This window comes from Vidua macroura, chromosome 2 (genome assembly GCF_024509145.1).
Source record: "Vidua macroura isolate BioBank_ID:100142 chromosome 2, ASM2450914v1, whole genome shotgun sequence".
NCBI classification, from domain to species: domain Eukaryota; kingdom Metazoa; phylum Chordata; class Aves; order Passeriformes; family Viduidae; genus Vidua; species Vidua macroura.
The window spans coordinates 2,549,318-2,571,919 of record NC_071572.1 but is presented as its reverse complement, the minus strand read 5'-3'; the positions used below and the strand labels follow the sequence as shown (position 1 = coordinate 2,571,919).

The 22,602-nt window shown below is 47.4% G+C and overlaps 2 protein-coding genes across 7 annotated transcripts in view; one reads left to right on the top strand and one right to left on the bottom strand.

Moving 5' to 3' along the window:
• Window positions 1–5,201: 5,201 nt before the first annotated feature.
• On the top strand, window positions 5,202–22,553 carry VPS26C (VPS26 endosomal protein sorting factor C). Of its 4 annotated transcripts, none has more exons than XM_053972087.1 (8): window positions 5,202–5,319; window positions 10,258–10,401; window positions 12,019–12,168; window positions 13,849–13,929; window positions 15,736–15,810; window positions 16,641–16,791; window positions 17,654–17,806; window positions 19,480–22,553. In XM_053972087.1, exons 1-8 carry the CDS (start codon window positions 5,296–5,298, stop codon window positions 19,560–19,562), a joined length of 861 nt encoding a protein of 286 aa, XP_053828062.1. In that variant the 5' UTR covers window positions 5,202–5,295; the 3' UTR covers window positions 19,563–22,553. The 4 variants fall into 4 exon arrangements, with proteins under 4 accessions (XP_053828062.1, XP_053828061.1, XP_053828060.1 ...); XM_053972086.1 differs by having other exon boundaries at window positions 5,210–5,337; XM_053972085.1 differs by having other exon boundaries at window positions 5,210–5,352.
• TTC3 (tetratricopeptide repeat domain 3) overlaps window positions 20,656–22,602 on the bottom strand; it is a 56,049-nt gene continuing 54,102 nt past the window's right edge. For all 3 annotated transcript variants that reach the window (XM_053972081.1, XM_053972082.1, XM_053972084.1), the window contains 3 exons: window positions 22,323–22,412; window positions 21,684–21,784; window positions 20,656–21,000 (listed from right to left, as the gene is read on the bottom strand). In XM_053972081.1, the coding sequence (XP_053828056.1) occupies window positions 20,985–21,000; window positions 21,684–21,784; window positions 22,323–22,412 (207 nt within the window). In that variant the 3' untranslated portion in view covers window positions 20,656–20,984. The remainder of the gene's footprint in view (window positions 21,001–21,683; window positions 21,785–22,322; window positions 22,413–22,602) is intronic.

Here is a 22,602-nt window from a genome sequence, read left to right as displayed (position 1 = left end):
CATTCACTGGTATAATTTTTTTCCCCTGGTCCCAAATCAATATTAAAAAAAAAAAATAAATTAAAAAAGTTCTTTTTCCATTCCAATCCCCTTTGAGGTCACTACAAAACTTTGCTTCCACATAAATGTTGGGCACCACAATTTATGTTTAATACACCTGTCAATGTTTTCAATATCTGCATAAATCTCAAATTCTTTTTCAAGGGCTATCAGCCCTCAATTTTACACATTAACTTGTCATTATTATTTTAATATTACTTGAAAATACTTTTAAGAAAGCACCTTTTTTAGCACTGTCCATTCCAATTCATTGCTGCTGGCTGAATATACAAGTTTTAGTTGGAATGTGCATTTATTTTGTATTTTTTTGTGGTTTTAATCTGCAGACCTGTATCCTGCCATAGGTTATCTGCCAAATTCCCAAACAATTCCTCCATATCCATCAGTTCTCACACACAAGCCTGCAAAATTCACTGTTTTGTTAAGAGTTTCTTTTACCATGACATTTTTAAAGATACCAACTTGCCCATCATGATTCAGAATCTCTCAGCATCCAGTAACAACTTTTTACTAGGAAAAATTACCTAATTAATACCTAATAATTTCATTCTTTAATTTTTTTTTTTCTGATTCCTAAGTACTTTTTATTCAGGATATTCAGTCATTATTTTCTTTCCCTGCCAAATATACTTTTTTTTTTTTTTAATGTCTAAACCACTTGTTTTGTTTTATCCACTGTTTTTGTCACCCCTACATGTTTTATAACATTATTTTCCTTACTGGCTAGTTCTCTTGAGAGGCAAGTGAAGCTCAGAGCAGTTTTCAGTCAGTTCAAGCCCTTTTTAAAGTATCTAATGACAACTCCTCTGAGGGAATTCCCTTCAAAACTGTGTATTTTGCCTGGAAAATTAGTTCATTCTCAAATACCTTTAAAAATCCTTTATCAATATTATTATAATTTATGGGATTTATTTCCTTTCATTGTACTTGTCTCAATTTAAACACTTTCTTTAGATTTTTTTTTTCCTGGATGTTCCCCAACTTTGTTTCATCTCAATAAGCTTTTCTTACCTTGCTATGTGAATAAATAAGTTTATTTTGCTGCTTTCTGTAGTATTTTCTCATTAGTTCTTTGAAGTCTGATATACTTTAAAGCATAATTTTTAATGAAAAGGAAATTTCTGTGCAGTGGGGAAACATTTTAGAAAATATTGGTGAGATTTAATGTGTCTACAGTCCCTCTATGTGGTGCAGAGATTTTAATTTCTTTTTTTATTACCTTCCTCCTTTCAGGAACACCACCACTTTTGTGGTGCAGAGCTGGGATTTGCTGATTTTTCCACGAAAAAGAATGAATTTCATTTTACTTCCTGCTCTTCAGGGCATCACTTTTCTTCTCCCCCCTCCTTGGTGTTAAAGAACAGCTTTTCCACCCAGGTGCTCTGAAAAACAATTTGTCAAATGTGCTTATAGAAACCATGGAATGATCTCAGAATTGTCCAACACATGAACAAGATTTGAAATTCCTTTTTTATTAGACTCAATCATCTCTGAGCTCCTTGAAGTGTAGATTTTGTCATGACTTTGTATAAACTGTAGAACTTCTCCCATTGAATTCCTTAAGTCAAATCCCTTCCAGTCCAAACCATTCTGTGATTCTACACCACTGTCCTCTGAGCAAAGATTTCAAAACAAATAAAAAACCCAAAAAAAACCCCAAGAAAAACAGGTTCTGGGTACCCAAAAAAGTTTGGGTAATCCCAGGTTCCCTATGGTTATTCCAAATGAGGAATGCTGTCATTCCAAACCAATTAATCCATACATTTCAGCTCTGGGGGGAGGCAAATATAGAAATGGAATTATTCTAAACAATTTAAATCTATTTGTTAAATGATGTCCCAGAAATAATCAGGTAGAAAAGTGGAAGGAGTTGGGAACTGGATGATCTTTAAAGTCCCTTCCAACCCAAACCATCCCACGAGGATTCTGTGATAATCAGGAACAAAAACAAATGTCTGGATGATTCTAGGTTCATACAGTTTTTCCCTTGGCTTTCAGTTTAGGTTCATTTGTTACTGGAGTTCTTTATTCAGTTCTGGCTCACCAAACTTGAAAACACCAAATGAAGATCCAAGTCAAGTTTGGATCTGGTTGACTCCACAAGTGGAGTTACATCCAAAATGGATTTGAGCAACATCTGTACCCTCCTTGCTAGTTCTTTGTGATGAACTCAGGAATAACCAGAATACATTTATTTATTCCTGTTCTTGCAGCTGAACACAGCAATGCATGAAGCAACAGCAGTAACAATTATAGAAATTAAGTGATTAAGAGCTGCCAACCATTTCTACATGAATTCAGAGCTCCTCATCAAAGAATCATGGAGTGGTTTGGGCTGGAAGGGACCTCAAAGGCCACCCAGTGCCAGCCCTGCCATGGCAGGGACACCTCCCACTGTGCCAGTGTCCAACCTGGCCTTGGGCACTGCCAGGGATCCAGGGGATTCTCTGGGAATTCCATCCCAGCCCCTGCCCACCCTGCCAGGGAACAATTCCTAATTCCCAATCTCCCATCCAGCCCTGCCCTCTGGCAGTTTAAAACCGTTCCCCCTGACCTTACAAAAATTTCCTGCCCAGTAACAGGATTTCTTTTGGTTGATCCAAATTATAATTTTACAGGGTGTCCACCTCCCACTGAATTACTTTGGAAGATTTCAGTAAAATCAGTGAAACAGTTTGAGCATCAGAGCAAAAGCTGGAATTCTTGGCACCGAGCCCTCTCACTGTCAGGAGCCTGCTGCATTTGTCCACTTCAAAAATCCACCCCAATTTTGGGCAGTTTGAGACTGACAATTGTAGGTTTCATTTGGGAATGGAAATTCCTTCAGAAAATCGAAACTAAAGGGGGAAGGGGCTTCTCAGTGGAATACTGGTGCCCCCAGGCTGGAGGTGGGAAGGGAATTCTCCTGTCACTACACTGGGGCTGGCAGTGATTACCTGGCCCAGGATATTTATCAGGGGCTATTTCTCTCCTTGAAATAATTGTTTTATTCCTCCTGCTTTCTGAGTTGTTTTTTTCTGTGTGTTTGTTTGTTTTTGTTTGTTGTTTCTTTTGGTTTTGTTTGTTTTGTTTGATTGGGGTCTTTTGATTTTTTGGGTTTTGGTTGGGGTTTTTTTGTTGTTGTTGGTTGGGGTTTTTTGTGGTGTTTCTTTGGTGTGCTTTTTTTTGTTGGTTGGTTTTTTTTTTTGTGGTTTTTGTTTTGTTTTGGGGTTTTTTTTTAAATAATTTTATTTACTGCACCTGCAGAGCTGCCCCAGCCCTGTCCCAGCCCAGGGAGGAGCTGGAGCTGCTGCAGAGAGCCCAGAGGAGGCTCCAGGATGAGCAGAGGGCTGGAGCAGCTCTGCTGGGAGGAAAGGCTGGCACAGCTGGCATTGTTCACCTGCACAGGAGAAGCTTTGGGCTGAGCTCAGGGTGGCCTTGCAGGGCCTGGAGGAGCCCCAGGAAAGCTGGAGAGAGACAATTTCCAGGGGATGCAGGGACAGGACACAGGGAATGGCTCCCACTGCCAGGGGGCAGGGCTGGATGGGAGATTGGGAATTGGGAATTGTTCCCTGGCAGGGTGGGCAGGGGCTGGGATGGAATTCCCAGAGCAGCTGGGGCTGCCCCTGGATCCCTGGCAGTGCCCAAGGCCAGTTGGACACTGGGGCTGGAGCAGCCTGGGACAGTGGGAGGATTCCCTGCCATGGCAGGGGTGGCACTGGGTGGGATTTCAGGTCCCTTCCCACCCAAAATTTCTGTGATTCTTTCTACAGAAGAGGCACCCCGGAGTGCTGAGCTCTCTGCACAGCAGGATTGGGACACAGGTTCCTTTCGTTTGTTTATTTATCTATTTCTGGTTTGTTTGTGGGATCTGTGTTGCCAGGCACAGGGGCAGCTCCTGCCTGCACCAGCAGGAGCTTTTCCTGGACACGAGGGTGCAGTTCCTAGAAATGAGTAACTGAAGTTCCTTGGAAAAAGTTTCCTAAGAAAATCAGCTGATTGTGAAAGTGATGGCAAAAAAAATAATCTACATGCTCAGCAGCAGGTCTGCTGTCCAGACTTTTATTTTCCTCTTTTGAGCTCTCCTTGAATGGGGTAAAAAGTAAAACAAAAAAATTCCTCTTTATCTGCCCCACACTAATTAATGACAGTAATTAGCTACCTGAGTCCTGCCAGTCAGAATCAGTGATCCCGCTTAAATGCTCCTTTTTTTTTTGCAATGACCACTTTCTCTCTCTTCCCTGAAATGTGGGACGATTTGATATCCCACTTCTTTGTCCCAAAACAGGAGCACGCAGTGGGCTTTGCCAAGTTTTCCATAAGCACTGCAGGAGGAAGGGACGTGGATGGGTTTGGGCACTGAAGGCTGAGGAGGAAGAGGACAGAACCATCTTCCACAGCTCCCACCACTGACAAGGCTTATTTTGACGATGTAAATCTGATGAAAATCTACTCTTAGTGAATAATGTGTGAAAAACGAGGTGAAAATAATGACTTAGGAAAGCAGTAACGTTCAGAACTCGACTCCTGCTTTGGAGATTTCCTTCAGGACTTGCAGTTCCACCGATGGACAAGTCCCGGCTCCGCTGAAACCACGGGAATTCCGTCTGAGGCCACACCTGGAAGAGATCGCAGCATTCCCCCCGGCACTGGGACATTCCCACACCGAGCGGTTCAGGTTTTTAAGGCGAAATCCCTCGCTGCCAACTTTGCAAGGCGCCGCCTTCCTGAATTTATCCGACAAGCGGCGGGGAACCCTGGGCGCCGAGGCCGGGCCGTGTGTGGGGACTCAAAGCGATGAATCCCGCCTGGAATTAGAACGGAGACAAGTTCGCTCCTCGTTCATATCGGTGCTTGCGGCTGTGCAGCGCATTCAGAGGGACGAATTTCAGGACAGCGAGGCCTTTCCCCGGCTCCCATTGTCACCGCCCTGCCCCGTGAGCGGCATTCGCGGGCCGTGTGAGGCGGTGGAGGCCGCGCCTACAACTCCCATCAACCCACGCGGCGCCCCGGCCCGCAGAGGGCTCTGCCGGCGCGCAAAGCACGCCGGGTTCTGTAGTTCTCTGCGGGCGACGGCGTTGCGTCACTCACCCCGCCCGCGCGTTGCTATGACAACCGGGGCAGTGGGCGGGGCCGCGCGGGAAGCGGCGTCAGCGGCTGGGAAGTGACGGCGGCGAGGGCCCGGATGCGGAGGGGGCGGGGCTCCCGCGCGGCCCGCCCCCGGGCCACGTGAGGCGGCGGTCACGTGACGGCGCGATGGGGACGGCGCTGGACGTGCGGGTGAAGCGCGCGGGGAAGGTCTATCGCGATGGGGTGCGTGTGTCGCGACAGAGCCCGCCCGCCGCGCGGGGAGCAGCGGGCACCGCGCGGGCCCAGCGGCCAGGGAGGCCAGTGCTGTCCTGGGGAGCATCGGGATGGGCACTGCCAGCAGGTCAGGGGTGACCCTGCCCCTGTGCCCAGCCCTGGAGGCACCTCTGGGTGCTGTGTCCAGCTCTGGCTCCTCAGCACAGCAGGGACAGGAGCTCCTGGAGCTGAGCAAGGGCCTGGAGCATCTCCGTGCCCAGGAAAGGCTGAGGGAGCTGGGGCTGCTCAGCCTGGAGAGGAGCCCCAGTGAGAGGGGCCTCAGCCCTGGCTGTCCCTGGGGGTCCCTTTGTGTCCCTGTCTGTCCCAGTCTGTCTGTCCCAGTCTGTCCCTGTGTGTCCCAGTCTGTCCCTGTGTGTCCCAGTCTGTCCCAGTCTGTCCCTGTGTGTCCAGTCTGTCCCTGTCTGTCCCAGTCTGTCCCTGTGTGTCCCAGTCTGTCCCAGTCTGTCCCTGTCTGTCCCTGTGTGTCCCAGTCTGTCCCAGTGTGTCCCAGTCTGTCCCTGTCTGTCTGTCCCAGTGTGTCCCTGTGTGCAGGAGGGCAGAGCAGCCCCAGGCTCTGCTCCAGGCCCAGCAATGGCTCCAGAGCCACGGGCAGGGGCTGAGCCCAGCAATTCCCTGCACAGGAGGCACAACTTCTGTCTCCCCATGGAGAAGAGGAGGCAGAGCCCTGGAACAGCAGCCCAGGGAGGTGATGGAGTCTCCTCACTGGAGCCATTCCAAGCCCACCTGGACGCGTTCCTGTGTCACCTGCTCCAGGTGGCCCTGCCTTGCCAAAGGTCCCGCATCACCTCCAGAGGTCCTTCCCAAGCCCAGCTATTCTGGGATTCCCTGAGCGTGTCGCGGGTACCCTGGGTCTGTCGGGGACACTGGGGGTCTGTCGCGACCCGGCCCGGCCGCGGGTCCCTGCCGGGCTCCGGGGCCGTGTCCTGGCCCGGCCTTCCCGCTGGGAGCGGCCCGGGACCGGCCTTGGCAGCGGCGCTTCCTCGGCAGGCGGAGCCGTTCGCCCTCTCCTGTCGGTGCTGCCGCGGCGTCCCGGAGCTTTCCGTGTGTCTGTCCCGGAGCTTTCCGTGTCCGTATCCCGGAGCTTTCCGTGTGTCTGTCCCGGAGCTTTCCGTGTGTCTGTCCCGGAGCTTTCCGTGTGTCTGTCCCGGAGCTTCCTGCGTGTGTCCCGGAGCTTTCCCTGCCTGTATCCCGGAGCTTTCCGTGTGTCTGTCCCGGAGCTTCCTGCGTGTGTCCCGGAGCTTTCCGTGTGTCTGTCCCGGAGCTTTTCCTGCCTGCATCCCGGAGCTTCCCGTGTCCGTGTCCCGGAACTTTCCCCGTGTCTGTCCCGGAGCTTTCCCCGCGTCTGTCCCGGAGCTTTCCCCGCGTCTGTCCCGGAGCTTTCCGTGTGTCTGTCCCGGAGCTTTCCGTGTGTCTGTCCCGGAGCTTTCCGTGTCCGTATCCCGGAGCTTTCCCCGCCTGTATCCCGGAGCTTTCCCCGCCTGTACCCCGGAGCTTTCCCCGCGTGTGTTCCGGAGCTTTCCGTGTGTCTGTCCCGGAACTTTCCGTGTCCGTATTCCGGAACTTTCCCCGCGTCTCTCCCGGAGCTTTCCCCGCCTGTATCCCGGAGCTTTCCGTGTGTCTGTCCCGGCGCTTCCTGCGTGTGTCCCGGAGCTTTCCGTGTGTCTCTCCCGGAGCTTTCCGTGTGTCTGTCCCGGAGCTTTCCGTGTGTCTCTCCCGGAGCTTTCCGTGTCCGTCTCCTGGAGCTTTCCGTGTGTCTGTCCCGGAGCTTTCCGTGTCCGTATCCCGGAGCTTTCCGTGTGTCTGTCCCGGAGCTTTCCCCACGTGTCCGTATCCCAGATCTTTCCGTGTGTGTCCCGGAACTTTCCGTGTCCGTATCCCGGAGCTTTCCCCTTGTGTCCCGGACCTTTTCCCGTACCCCAAAGCTTTCCCGGTGTCCCTGCCCTTGTCCCGGAGCTCTCCCCGTGTCCCTGCCCTTGTGTCCCTTTCCTTCTGCCCTTCCCTGGAGCTTTTCCCCTGCTCCCAGCTCTTCCCCCGTGCCTGCCCGGAGCTGTTCCGGTCCCGGCACGGCTTTCCTCTGCTCAGCTCCGGGATTTTGGGCATTGCCTTTGGGATTGAGAGGTGCTTTTTGTCCTTCCCCATTTCCTGGCTACCGCGGGAAGACCCTGACCCAGCCCTGCAGAGGCCGATGTGGTTTGAAAGGGAAGAAATATTTTTAATTTTTATCACTGTTTACCTAGAAATCCCGAGCTGCTCAGCAGCAATATTCAGGTCTCTTTTTCCTTGCACTTGTATCCTAAAAATCCTTTCCATCCGCCAGAATTCCATTTATTGAATGATTTTAATCCTGGAAAACTGGATTTGAAAGGAAGGGCATGCAGCATCTGTCCTACAATTGTCAGATTATCTAGAGAATGGCTTTGGCAGAGCTGAATTATTCCCTTTAGGAATGGCTCCAGAGGGGCAAATACTGTCTGTGTCTCAGTTTCACATCATTTTGTGCATTATAAAATTATAAATTATTAAAATTTTGTTTATTTATCTATTTCAGTGTCTCGGTGCTGTGTCCATTTTCAATTTGACTGAACTTGACTTGCTTTATATCACTTTTAAATGGATTTTTTTTTTAATGGAAAGAAATATTCCCTCTGTTTTAAGCTGAAATTAGGCTATTTCTGGTCAGTCAATCTGTCCGTTTTGTTTCTGCCTTCCACTTTAAATCCATATGGAAAGGTTTGTAACTTAGGTCATTAACTGGGCCTGGAATCTGTAAGTCTGGGATGAAAACACAGCGATGGAAGAGCTCTACACCAGGGATACAACATGGATTTTTAGTAGGAATCTCCTCAGGAGAGAAAGGAGATGCAAACCTCGAATTATGCATGGAAGGGACCTCAAAGGCCACCCAGTGCCACCCCTGCCATGGCAGGGACACCTCCCACTGTGCCAGGCTGCTCCAGCCCCAGTGTCCAACCTGGCCTTGGGCACTGCCAGGGATCCAGGGGCAGCCCCAGCTGCTCTGGGAATTCCATCCCAGCCCCTGCCCACCTTCACAGCCAGGAATTTCTTCCCAATATCCAAACTAATTCTATTTATGTCAGTGTGAAACCATTCCCTGTGTCCTGTCCCTGCATCCCCTGGAAATTGTCTCTCTCCAGCTTTCCTGGGGCTCCTCCAGGCCCTGCAAGGCCACCCTGAGCTCAGCCCAAAGCTTCTCCTGTGCAGGTGAACAATGCCAGCTGTGCCAGCCTTTCCTCCCAGCAGAGCTGCTCCAGCCCTCTGCTCATCCTGGAGCCTCCTCTGGGCTCTCTGCAGCAGCTCCAGCTCCTCCCTGGGCTGGGACAGGGCTGGGGCAGCTCTGCAGGTGGGCTCTCACCTGGAGGGGCACAGGGACAGAATTCTGAGCTGTTTTTTTTTGCATTTCTGAAGAAATATCAAAACAAAAATTGATGTTTAACTTCCAGTCCTTCCCTTTCCTGCTCCCAGGCCGTGCTCCCTCCCCATGTGCAGGCAGCAGCTCTGGAATGGGTTGTTGCTGTGTGACAGGAAACGTCTCCTTTGTTAAAGCAGTTCACATGTTCAGGGTTGTCCTTGCTTCTCAGAGCTGAGCAGGACTCATTTTTTAAAGCAATAACCTAATTGCTTGTGCTAATTAAGGCCCCTTAGAGCAGTGCAGAATTTAGGTCAGCTTTTCTTTGCTGTCCCTTTGTGCTCCTGTTCCAGCATTTCCCACTTGCTGCAGTTCCTCTTCCCAGGCTCTCAGGATGTCACACTTGCTTGGATGTGGATGTTTTCCTGCTACCTCAACCCTCCTGACCCATTTTTGCCATCCTGTACCACCAGGAAAGACAAAAATCTGCCAAAATTCCCATTGTGCTGGAGAGATCCTGGTTTGAAGTGGTCAGGTGCAGAGCGAGCAGCTGGGATTGTCCCGTGGCTGCAGGGAGCTGTTCCTTGGGGCCAGTTTGCCTGGAGAAGGAGCAGGAGAGGAGCTTTATCCCCAGGAAACTCCCCAGTTCTCAAGTCACCTGCTGCCCTTTCCAGCTGGGAATATCTCAGGATTGAAGGAGATTCTGCAGTGTGGGAGAAGGGAAGGATAAACCACAGCGTGGGTGTGCTGCTCTCCTGCTGCTCACCAGTTTTTCAGTGTTAAAAAGTCTCACTTGACACTTTGGGGATGCAGCATTTTTGTGCAAAGGGTATTTAGTGGACAGCACATCCTTCATGGGATCACAACCTCCCTGGAGTCACACAACTCCTGCCTTTCTTTCCAATTCACTTCAAAACTGTTGCTTTGTGTTCATTTTTTGTGTTTTAAATCTCTTCTGCTCCACTCTCGAGGTGAATCTCACCTTCAGCTTGGCCATCCCTTTTCCAGTTGTGCCTTCTCTTCCCTCTCCTGTGGCTGACTATCCCAGTTTCCATACAAATGTTCCTCCTGGCAGTTTATTCCAGCACAAACAGAACTTGGCTGTTACCAGCTGGCCCAAAAGAAGGGTTTTTCATCTTCCTGGACAGAAAATTCTTGAAACTTTGGGAAGGAGCTGAAGCTCAGGTTAATACTTCAGGAGGATGGTATTTTTAAGGAAAAACCAAAAGTGCAGAGCTCTCATCCTAAGCTTGGGATTCTGATCCTGAGCTCTGGGATTCTGGAAATCCAGGAATTCTGGTAGAGTTTAGATGTTGTTGGTTCTCTGTCTCATCCTAAATCCCTTCACCAGTGTTTGTCTGTCCTGACAAGGTTACACCATTCTTTGGCAACAGGATTTTTTTTGAATTTGGAGATCAGTTCCAGGCTGTTTAGATAACAGCTATGAAAAAATAGATTTAAATAAATGTTTTCCTCTTTCCTCTTAGGAAGTTCTTTCTGGAGTGGTGGTCATAACCAGTAAGGACACAGTGCAGCACCAGGGGATCTCCTTAACCATGGAGGGCTCAGTGAATCTGCAGCTCAGTGCCAAGAATGTGGGTGTGTTTGAGGCCTTCTGCAACACTGCCAAGGTAAGACCTGCACAGGTGACTGCTTTTAGCACAAAAAAACCTCTCTTTTCTCAAATGAAACCTTTCCTTAAAGGCCCTCGGGTGGTCAGAGGTGCTCATGGTGTGGAAGTGATGGAAAGCAGGGAAATGCTCAGCTTTATCTGGAGATCACAGAATCCCAGGATGGTCAGGCTGGAAGGGACCACAGAGGGTCTCTGGTGTCACCTCCCTGCTCCAGCAGGGTCACCCAGAGCCCAGGGCTGTGTCCAGATGGCTCTGGAATATCCCAGGGAGGGATATGTGAGGATATTTGGGGAAGTAACTCGCACTGATGGGAGAAATACACTGCCATGAATAGGTAAAAAGGGTTACTGGATGATGCATTGAAAGAAAAATAATTATTGTGTGGTGTTACTTTATTTTTGTTGAAGTGACTGGGTTTAACTGGACTTTTGTGCCAGATCAGTCACTGTCTGTGGAGGCCATGGAGGGGTTCCTGGGCATGAGACAAGACTTGCCAGATTGCTCTGGAGAGAATGGGACCTGTGGAGCTCCTGGAAGGGCTCTGTGCTGCTCCCCAGGTTTGGATCCCAGCAGGGCAGCTTCTCCCAGGCTCCCCAGGGACTGGGCTGTGCTGATGGGGGCAGGGCTGGCTCTGCCTGGAGGCAGCTCCATCTGGGAAACCTTTGGTTAAGTGAGGATGGCCTTGAATCAGGGAATCACAGAAAGTTCCAGGTGGAACCTCAAAGATCATCCATCCCACCCCTGCCATGGCAGGGACACCTCCCACTGTCCCAGGCTGCTCCAAGCCCCAGTGTCCAACCTGGCCTTGGGCACTGCCAGGGATCCAGGGGCAGCCCCAGCTGCTCTGGGAATTCCATCCCAGCCCCTGCCCATCCTGCCAGGGAACAATTCCCAATTCCCAATCTCCCATCCATCCCTCCCCTCTGGCAGTGGGAGCCATTCCCTGGCTCCTGTCCCTCCATCCCTTGTCCCCAGTCCCTCTGCAGCTCTCCTGGAGCCCCTTCAGGCCCTGCCAGGGGCTCTGAGCTCTCCCTGGAGCTTCTCCTCTCCAGGTGAGCCTCCCCAGCTCTCCCAGCCTGGCTCCAGCCAGGATCAGTTTAGTGGCCTCCTCTGGACTCACCCAACAGCTCCACTTCTTTCTTGTATTGGAAGCCCAAGAGTTGGGGACAATAATGGCAAAACTGCAGAGAGAAAAGAGAAGTCATGTGCAAGTCACCTCCCCAGTCAAACCACAGTTAACCCTCAGTGTAGTGAGAGACCTCCCCTAAATGAGAATCAACTGTAGAGCTCAGAGGGGATGGCTCAGTGGCCTTGGTCATTCCTGCTGCTCTTGAGGGTCATAATTTAGGAAATGAAGCCCCACTTCCCAAAGCTGGAGCTGCTCCTGGTCAGCTCCCCGAATATCTTTGCTCATTAATGCGATGCACCCTTAAAATAGAAATTGTTTTCTTGAGCAAAATATTCATGTTTCTTTCTATTGTAAAAAAAAAATATCCCAGCATTGTATGTCCTGAAGATGTCCCTGGGAATCTGGAAATCCAGGAATTGTGGTAGAGTTTAGATGTTGCTGGTTCTCTGTCTCAACCTAACCCTCTTTGATATTTATCCTTGCAGCCTATTCAGATTATCAGCAGCACCATTGAAATGGTGAAACCAGGGAAGCTCCCCAGTGGCAAGACAGAAATTCCCTTTGAGTTCCCACTGCAGATGAAGGGCAACAAAGTTCTCTATGAGACATACCACGGAGTCTTTGTCAATATCCAGGTGAGGAGGTCCTGTCTGGAGAGAAAACAGGAAATTTCATCTGCACAATGTCTTCTGAAGCAGCTCTTAATCCATGGAAATTGAGGATGAAGAATTTGGTGGTGTTTTCTTCTCACACTGACTGAGCCTTCCACCCTTTATGCAGTAAATCTTAAAGGAATGATGGCACAAACAAGATGTTTTACCTGAAATACCTCAGCAGAACATCTGTAACCTAAATTTGATCCATCCTGCTGTTGTAGGAAACTTGTTTCCATTCCCTTCCTGAAAAAAAAAAAAAAACCACAAACCAGCACCACAGTGTGGTGGTATTCCAAAGAAATGTGTAATTTCATAATGGAAACTCCAGGTCCTGGGAGCAAATCAGGAATTGTTTGCTTTGCTGGGGTGAGGAGGAGTAACATTCCCTGCCCAGATCTGTATGGAATATCTGCTTGGACACAGTCTTGTGGAAATACAGTTTGGAAATTTGATCTTTTTTTGGTTAAAAATTGCCTTATCATAGGTGGGTTGGTTTGTTTGGGCAGCTTTTGGTATTTTTTTTAGAGGGAAAGTCTTTCTTCAGCAATTTCTTGAAGGTAAATTCTGTGTTAGACAATGAAGTTTGATGTCACTGGAATGAAAAAAATGACCTAATAAACCAAATCACCCCCTCAGCAGCCTATCAGAAGTAACTAAAAGAAAATTCCTTTTTTTTTTTTTGTCTGTTTGGATGTTTTTTAAATCCTTTCCATTTATTTGCTCAGTGTTGGCTTCTTCCCTCATGTAACAGCTGTTGTTTGTGGTAGGGATGTCAGAAATGGTGCAGCACTGGTTGAGTTGCTTCCCATAGCCCAAATAACTTGCTGTGATCAATCAGTCACTTTGAGCTGCGCTTTAATGAGGAATATTTGTTTTATTTTGTAATTCTTTCCTCTGTGGAGCTTTTCTTGAGTAAAATATCATTAAAATTGAATAATTCGAATTTCAGCCAAACTTTGAGAGTCCTGCTCTCCTGAGGAGGGAATTGTGACACTGAGGTGCTGGTTAAGGGACATTTCCTAAACCTCTGGGCAGTTTAATTGAGCCTCTCTTTCTTGATTTAGGGATTAATTGTGGGTTCCAGTCTCTGTCCTGATGCAGAAACCTTTAATCAGACATTGCTGGGGGGTTGTGGCCATGAACCAGAAGTGGGGAACCCAAATCCCTGGTGTGAGGGAGGAATTAAAAATCAAACAAAACAAAAAACCCCAACAAGTTCCCTGTTCTGTAAGGACACTGAGGGGCTTTGTTGGAGATGCTGAAGTGTAGGATTTCTGGGATAACCAAATTCTTACTATTTCTCATCCACTGGTTTGTGGCTCCCATTTTAGGGGAGCAAACTGGAAGCAAATTCACTTCCTTGCCTTGATTTTAGTGTTGCTTTGAGCTCAGCTGTGTGGCTGAAGTTCCCCATGAAATATCCCAACAACTGTGAATTCAATCTCACTATGAAACCAAAATTAGAGGGGCTGAAGACAAAAATACAAAATCCATCACACTGATAATCCCTTAACCAAAACAGGGTGAAAAATCACCCTTAACTGGATACAACAGCAACAACTCTCTGCACAGAGGCAGAGGGAGAAAAGTTGGGAAGGAGGGAGGAAATCTGAATTAAAGCTTTTCTTTTTTTTCCCTTTTTTCATCCCCTTCCCCCAGTACACCCTGCGCTGTGACATGAGACGTTCCCTGCTGGCAAAGGACCTGACCAAGACTTGTGAGTTCATTGTCCACTCCCTGGTGAGTGTGGTTTCTGTTCATTTTGCAATTAATTAATTTTTTTTTTGATTGATTTTTTTGATTGATTTTTTTCTCCCCACTTCACTTTAAGGGAAAAAAAAATGGAAATTGTGATGGAGACACGAGGGTTTACAGAAGTGTAGATTCAGAATATCCTGAGTTGGAAGAGACCCCAAAAATCATCAGACCCAACTCCTGGACCTGCACGGGACACCCCACCCCAAAATCCCACCCCGTGCCTGAAACCTTTCTCCAAAATTTAGGAGTAAAGGAAATCTGCCCCAAAACAAAACCACCCCAAAGAGCTGTTGCTTCTGATTAGAAAAAACATTCCCTCTATTAAAGGACAAAGAGGAGTTGGATTTTCAGATGGTTTTAGTGCCTTGAGTTTATTCTCTTATTCATCCTTGAAGTTGTGAGACAATGGGGTGGTCACATAAATATGATGTCATTTTTCCAAACACTGTTTTGAATTATCCCAGCAGTTCTCAGCCTCCCTCAGGCTCCCACAGTCCTGGAAATGGGAGTTGGGTGGTGAAAATCCCTGATTTCTGTTCTTCAGGAGTTCTGATACAGAGCCCTGACTCCAAACTAGCACAGCTGGGTCTGCATCAAGGTGGAAATGATGGAAAGAAGGTGGGAGAGACCTTCAGGATGACCCAGTCCCATCCTCACCCCAAACCATGTCCCACACCCAGGCTCCTGAACACTCCCAGAGACTCCAGCACCTCCCTGAGCAACTCACTGCAATGCCTGACCACCCCTGCAAGGGAGACAATTCTAATTCTAGAATTTCTAATTCTTGTTTCTAACCCTAATCCTTGTGGCAGGAGGTTGGACTCCCTGAAAATGCTTTGCTGGTTCTTACAGAAGTTCCTGTGTTGGGTTTGGGGTTGGTTTGGATTGAGCTGTGCTGCCCAGAGCAGCTGAGGACAGGCCAGAGCTGATGAAATGTCCCTTTTTTTCCATCTATAACTTGCTGGAACACCTTGCTTCTGTCATTCCTTTGAACTCTTAACAGGACAGCAAATAACAAAATCCTTTGTGTTACTCAGGTCTTGTGGTGGGAATGTTATTTTAGTTCTAAAGTAACTTTTTAAAAGATGTAGTTTGGTGTTTCCAACAAGTTTCCTGTTGGTAGGATTTCAATATTTCCTGCAATATCTGATGCTGCATTTTATTGGTCCATTATTACATCTGTGAGTGAGCCACACTTGTCAGAGGAGTGACAAATCACATCTCCTGCAGTTTTCCTGGGTTTATTTCTTGTTCCCACTACAGCACTTCTGAGCTCACCAGTCAGTAAATCATGAATCTCTCAGGGTGAATTAATGAGGTTTTACTGAACATATAATTCTCACTGTCAGTGCTCAATGTACCATTGCCCTTCAGCTTTTTCTGTGCCAGAATTTGTCACTTTGGGAAAATGCAGCCAATCTTTTGCTAATCTCTTCCATCTTGCAGCTGGGCAGCAGCAGCTATTTTCAATTCTTGAGCAGTGAGGGCAGATCCTCACTCAGAGTTCCAAATCAGCCCCTTGCTGGTGGAGAACAAGAATTTATAAAGCAGATTTGAAGCAATGGACACAAGTTCATTTAGATTCTCTCCTCCCCAAATTTAATAATGAGCAGAAACATTCCAAAATTCACCTACAATGAATTTATTTGTCCTTTTTTTCCCCTCTCTGCTTCAAATGGGGAGGGTATTCCTGCTTTTCCAGGTGGTTTTGGGCAGCCAGCTGTTGTGGTTTTTAATATTCTCTGTTTTGGGGATCAGATTTCAGTTTAACCCTTCCATTCCCTGCAGTCACAGAAAGGGAAGCTGCTGCCGAGCCCTGTGGACTTCACCATTACTCCTGAAACTCTGCAAAATGTTAAAGAGGTAAAAGGATTTTCATATTATTTTATTTTAAATGTAAAGTTTGTGTGTTTCTGAGTGAAACCAGAGGAGTGACTAAATTCTGCCTTGTAGATTATCAGGCAGATCATCTTGCTTTTGTTTTTCCTTTTTTTTTTCACTTTTATAAGCAATCAAGTGATTCTGCCTCATCTTTTGTACCGTGGTGACCACTGAAGGTGGAGTTTTGCTCAGGAGTAGTTAAACATTTTTAAAATATTGAAAAGTAGTTAAATATTCCTTTCCTGAGTGAAAGATGGGCAGTGGAGCAAGGGAAAACATTCTACACCATGGACAGCCAAGAGCCTTTAAAAAAGTGTGGTTTGAGCCTTGGTTATGCCTTTTTTTACAGCCCTCCGTGGCTTTGGGAAGCCTCAGATGGGATATTGGGAAGGAATAGTTCCTGTGAGGGCGGGGAGGGGCTGGGATGGAATTCCCAGAGCAGCTGGGGCTGCCCCTGGATCCCTGGCAGTGCCCAAGGTTGGACACTGGGGCTGGGGCAGCCTGGCATGGTGGGAGGTGTCCCCACCTCCTTCACCAGCTCCTGGATGAATTCTAACAGCCAAATTCTGTCACTTCTTCCCAGGGAATGCCCATCCATGGGGTGGATGGAGGAGCAGGAAGGACACATGTCAAGTGAGAATATTGTAGGAGAAATCCTGATACAGAGTGACAGGAAGAAATCTAAGCTACGTGAGGAATTTCTGAGCTCCCGAGTTCTCAACTTTGGAACTTTTGGGCAACTTCCTACTTAAGATTTTTTTTTTTTTTCTTTCCTTAGTCTGCTCTTCACAGTGCCATCTTTTTCTTTTCAGAGAGCCTCCCTCCCCAAATTCCTGATCAGAGGGCACCTGAACTCCACCAACTGTGTGATCACGCAGCCGCTGACGGGGGAGCTGGTGGTGGAGAGCGCCGAGGCGGCCGTCAAGAGCATCGAGCTGCAGCTCGTGCGTGTGGAGACCTGTGGTGAGCCCCTGGCCCTGGGACCAGGCTGCAGGAATTCCCTCCATCCCTTCCCAGGGAACCAGGGAGCAGCATGAAGGAGAGGCCAGAGCACTGAGGCCTTGCAGGGTTTGCACTTTGGAGGAACAGCCCCGATGATAATTTAAATTATCTCCGTGATCCTTTATTCTGTGAAAACTTGCAGGGCATTCCCCCCCCCCCCCCCCCAATTCTGGTGGATCTCTGCTGGTTTTTGGCTGCTTTTTTCTGCCTCTGTCAAGGTCAGGATTGAAGCGCTCGAGACAATCGTTCACATTCAGACTCAGGTGTTTATTTCTTATCTGTGTTACACTCTCACAGCAGAGAGTTCTACAGAATTTCACTAACAAGGCACGAAATGACCAACTATCTCTCTCTCTACAAGGTATTTTAAGGATAAATGATCCAATTAAGAAATGACACCTCAGTTATTTTCACTTTTAACCCAATAACTGATCACTCAAAGTCTGCAATGGGGATTTTTTTATCCAATTGCACAAAACCACCCAAAGCCATGGAGAAGGAGGTGAAGAAGAAGGAGCAGCCTCCACCCTAAAACCTCCACCTTGCTTTCTATCTATTCCTGCATTCCAAACCCTTCAACTCAGAGTTTCCCACCCTGTGCTATCACACACTTCTATTCTAACTCCACACCTATAATCTCAGTTTTATTACTGAATTTTGGGAGCTTCTCCAGGGCCTCAGGTCAATGCAGTGTTCTCCTGGGGGTCAGGGCCTGGCAGCACAGAAAGTCCCAAATTCTCAGCAGCCAGGGCTCCAGCATATCTCCACTGTAGATTTTGGCTGCTGCTTTCTCTCATCTCCTCCCATTTCCCTCCTTGCCCAGGGTGTGCTGAGGGCTACGCCAGGGATGCCACAGAGATCCAGAACATCCAGATCGCCGACGGCGACGTCTGCAGGGGCCTCCCCATCCCCATCCACATGGTGTTCCCCAGGCTCTTCACCTGCCCCACCCTGGAAACAACCAACTTCAAAGTGGGTGAGTGTGGAGGCATTTTCCTGGGAGAGGAGTGGCCCCCTGCATTCCCTTTCCGTGGGCAGGTGAGGGGATGAACCCAGCAGAGCTGCAGGAGGAGCCCAGGATGTCCCTGTGCTTCCCTGAGCCCGAATCCTGCTGCATTTCAGACTGAGAGAACACAGCCCAAACACTTCCAGCACAAACAGCTGTGCAGCCACTGAGCTACTCCTGATAAAATTCCATGATGAGGGGCAGGAGGAGCAGTGGAATACAGGTCATGTGATTAACACTTGAGGAATAGTCCAAGAATAAAATTCCTTCTTTTCCTCATCAGTGAGAACCCCCCTTTCCATTTCTTCTCCTTTTTGTTTCTCACTCTCCTGCTGAAAGCCCTGCAAGCAGCAAGGTTGGTCAGGGTGTGACTTTCCTACACCACGTGCTCCTCCCTGCTGATTGTTGTCAAAATCCAGTCTTTTTATTAACAAAAACCAGGATTTTCCTTACTTGATCAAATAAGTACTCCAAGAATCCACTTGGCTGGTTTGTATTTCTTCCCTTCATCCTGCTGGAATCTGTTGGCACAGAATCTGTGTGCAGTGGTTTTCCCCAAAATAATAATATTCTTTTCCTTTTTTGCCATTTTAAGCTCTTCACTAGCAATTTACAATGAGAATTTGAATTTATTTTGATTTTTGCTTCCCTTCATTTATTAACTCTGCCTGGCTTTTTGTTCTGTCTCCATTTAGGATTGATTATTGATCTGATACTGATTTTTGGCTTTGAATGACACAATGTAGTATCTAAAAGCAGATTTTTTTCTGGAATTTTTGTTCTCCAGTTTGCAGGCCTGTTGTATTCCAGTATTTCATTTCCCAAGGCTGTTACATACTGGAAACAGTCAATGGGTTTGTCCTGGAATTCTCCCATTCCACGCTTTAAACACCATCTTGGTGGAGGTGCCTTCCCCAAAACATTTTTTCTTTGATGTCTGAAATCTCCTTTTCCAGAGGATTGTTTGCCATAATTTATCAGTGATAAAACAATCCAGAGGAATCCCATAAGATTACAACAAAGCAGGATTTTCTAGGAGTGGTCCAAGGGCTGGGATGCCTGGGTGAGGTTCTGCCTGGAATGTTACAGGAGCTTCTTCCTCATGCTGCTGCCAGGATTCAGCTTTCCTGTGGAGTTGAAGCAGGATTGCTCCTAACATTCAGCTTTCCTGTGGAATTGAAGCAGGATTGCTGCAGGATTCAGCTTTCCTGTGGAGTTGAAGCAAGATTGCTGCAGGATTCAGCTTTCCTGTGGAATTGAAGCAGGATTGCTGCAGGATTCAGCTTTCCTGTGGAATTGAAGCAGGATTGCTCCTAGCATTCAGCTTTCCTGTGGAGTTGAAGCAGGATTGTTCCTAACATTCAGCTTTCCTGTGGAATTGAAGCAGGATTGCTGCAGGATTCAGCTTTTCTGTGGAGTTGAAGCAGGATTGCTGCAGGATTCAGCTTTTCTGTGGAGTTGAAGCAGGATTGCTGCAGGATTCAGCTTTCCTGTGGAATTGAAGCAGGATTGCTCCTAGCATTCAGCTTTCCTGTGGAATTGAAGCAGGATTGTTCCTAGCATTCAGCTTTCCTGTGGAGTTGAAGCAGGATTGCTGCAGGATTCAGCTTCCCATGGAATTCTCTCTTTTTCCCCTTCCCCAGAGTTTGAAGTGAACATCGTGGTCCTCCTGCACGACGACCATCTCATCACAGAGAACTTCCCCCTGAAGCTCTGCAGAATGTGAACATCCACAGGAGAAGCAGGGAAGGATTTCCTGGGAATTCCTCAGAGGGCAAGTGGAACTTTATCCATGCCTGACTTCAGCTGGAGCCACCTCACCTCCTTCTTCCTTGTGGGCACTTTGTGTGCTTCCACTTCCCTGTTAACCTGGCCAAGACTTTGCCTCTCTGCATTCCCCAATCCTGCTGCCTTCAACAGCCATGGTTTTTTCCAATTTTTCTCTGGCAGAACCTGAAGGAATCATTCTGTATCTTTCTACAGCTTGTAGAAGTATGTAGCAAGTTCCTCTCTTGATTTAATTTTGTAATATTTGTTCCAAAGTCCTTTGAAGACCCCTTAAAACTCATAAATCCCATTATAGCCATACTGGGAATTGTGACAGAACGAGGTCTTTGAAGGTCTAAAAAATGGTGCTACAACTCTGGAAGGTGGTGCTGTGGGATCTGTCCCAAGGTGGGTGGGAAATGAGTGATTTCAAATCACAGCAAGGAAATTTTGGTCAAACTGGGAACAGGAGTTGGTGCTGGAGGAATTAATTAATGTGTGTGTGAGTGTACAGCTTAAAGGAAAAGTAATTCAGTAAGAAATAACCTTCCCAACACAAACAGGTTGTGGATTTTCATGTTGTTTTCATGTTTCCACACAGCTTGTGGATTTTCCATTAATTTTCCATGTGGGGGTAGAGGCAGGCTCAGTCTGTATTATGGAAACTGGAAGTGTAAAGATGAGCACCTAAAAAGGCACAATCAAACAAAGAAAAATAATTTCCTTTTGTTTATCCAGCAGCACTGCCAAGCAGGAGAATGTAATTCCAGTTTGGGCCCTGGTGTTTCAGGAAGAAAAAGCTGAAATTTTCATTTCAGTGTCTGGGAAGGGGGAGGAAAATACTCTTTACTGAAATGTACTATTTACTGAAATTTACTTTTCCCTGAGACCAGGGATGGTGCAGGGGGATTTGGGGAAGAGCTGCAACCCCCCAGAACTACTGGAAGCTGAGAAGAATTCCAGTGCTGGAATTTTTAGACCTTAATTCTACATCAGAGTAGTTACTCACCCCTAACTCAGAGTGAGCAGAAAAACTACACAAGAACAACGTGTTTAGCTGCAGCAGTAATTTTATTTTTTATTTAAGTGGTAATTAATACACTCATTAATGAGAGAGGAGTTTAAAACTTCAGCTGGAGGAGATGTAGCAGTGTGGGGAACAAGTGATTCCTGGAATTAGCCAAGGGCTCCTAATCCATGTGATGCTCCCTGGATTCAGACAACAGAATATTTGAGTTTCATTTTAAGATTCTCAGGCTCTGGTCATCACCTTTTTGGCTGTGTGGGACAAATTTGTCTGTGTTGAAGGTGCTCTGGCCACTTCAGACTCAGAAAACAGTGGGAGAAAATTCCCTGAGCTGTTGGAATTCTGCCCCTCCTGCTACTGGTGACCATTCCTGCAGAAAATACAGAGGAAGTGTGGCTTAAAAATCCTTTTAAAAGTCCTTTTAAAAATACTTTTAAAAAATCCTTCCAATTTAAACAGACCAGCTCTTCAACAAGGGGGAAATTCAAATTTCAACTTTATTTTGAGATTAAAGAATTGATCCATATGAACAATTTAAAATTTTCAATTCAATTCAAAATGTGACTAAAAGCCATTATTTGAACAGTTTGAGTTCTTAGCTGTGGATTTATGCACAGAGATGAGCTGCAAAGACCACACCAGGCTTGAACCCTGGATTGTTTATGCCAGAGGGAGGGAATGTCTTGCTTTCCAAATTCTGTTGGTCCCTCCTTTGGGTCACCCACTTGCTTGATATTGGAATAAATCTGAGGGAAAAGGCCCCTCCCCACAGGAATTATGCACTGGCCTTTCAGGTAAAAGAATTTGGTACTTTCTATGTCCCTTAGCCAAAAATCCAGCAGTTTTGTGTGCTGCCAGCCCTGAACTGCACAGCTTCAGGCAGGAACCAGGAGAAATCCTGGATCTTGGAGTCAGATCCCAAGGCTGTTCCCATGGCCAATAAACCCAGGGTTCTGTCCTGTCCCCCAGCACTGGGGTTGTGCTGCAGCCCCTTTAAATCTTGAATTCTGAAGTGTGGGAGTAAAGCAGGAGTAAGAGCAGGCTCAGCTGTACTTGTTCCATGCAGGAAGCTCGGGGAAGTCCTCGGGAAGCAGAGCGTGGACACGGCAGATGGGGCAGGTGCTGGAATGCTGCTTGAGCCACATTCGGATGCACTGTGGGGACAGGGAGAGGGTGACAGGTAAAACTGGGCAAGAGGAGTCCAGCTGGAGGCTGAAAATTATTGGCACTAATGGGGAAGCTCTTCAACAAGTTCTGCACCACTGAAGTTTGGGGGTGCAGAGCTGTTCTCCTGCTCTACCCGAATTTATTCTGCGAGGACAAATCAGCATTTAAACGAAAAAGGTAAAGGGAGAAATGGAGCTACTCCAACCCAATCCTGGCTTTTTTACTTCATGAATTTCCACTGTCAGGAGGCAAATAAGAGTTTTCAGGGATAACCCATTCCCTGAGTGCGCTGCCAGCAATCCCAACCAAATTCATTCTCTGAAGAATCACCTGAAATCCACTCTGATGAATCATTTTACTTTAAAAATACCTAAAGCTTTCTGACAGGCTGGCTGCGGGTCGAGTTTGGTGGGGGGGAAAAGGCTGGAAAAGGAAATTGTGCCCTGTTGTTTAAGCACTGAAGGGTAAGGGGAGGGTCAAGGGGTTGTTTTTGGGGTGGAGATGAGGAACAAGAGCAGAACTCACCTCTTTGTGGAAGTGATGGCCACACTCGAGCTCACAGCAGTCTGTGCTCAGCTCATCGTGGCAGATGGTGCAGGGATCCTCACTGCAAGCCTGGCCAGGAAAGGAACACTCAGTTATTTAAAAATCAGCAACTAACCAGCACATTCCACTCAATTAACAAGGTCACTAACTTTAACCAAGTCTGCTGAAGCTTTTGTACACAAAATAAACGAGGCAATTATTTTTTTTTTCTCCAGGATTATTTCGTGTCTTGTACAAAGCACATGGCAACAACTGCACT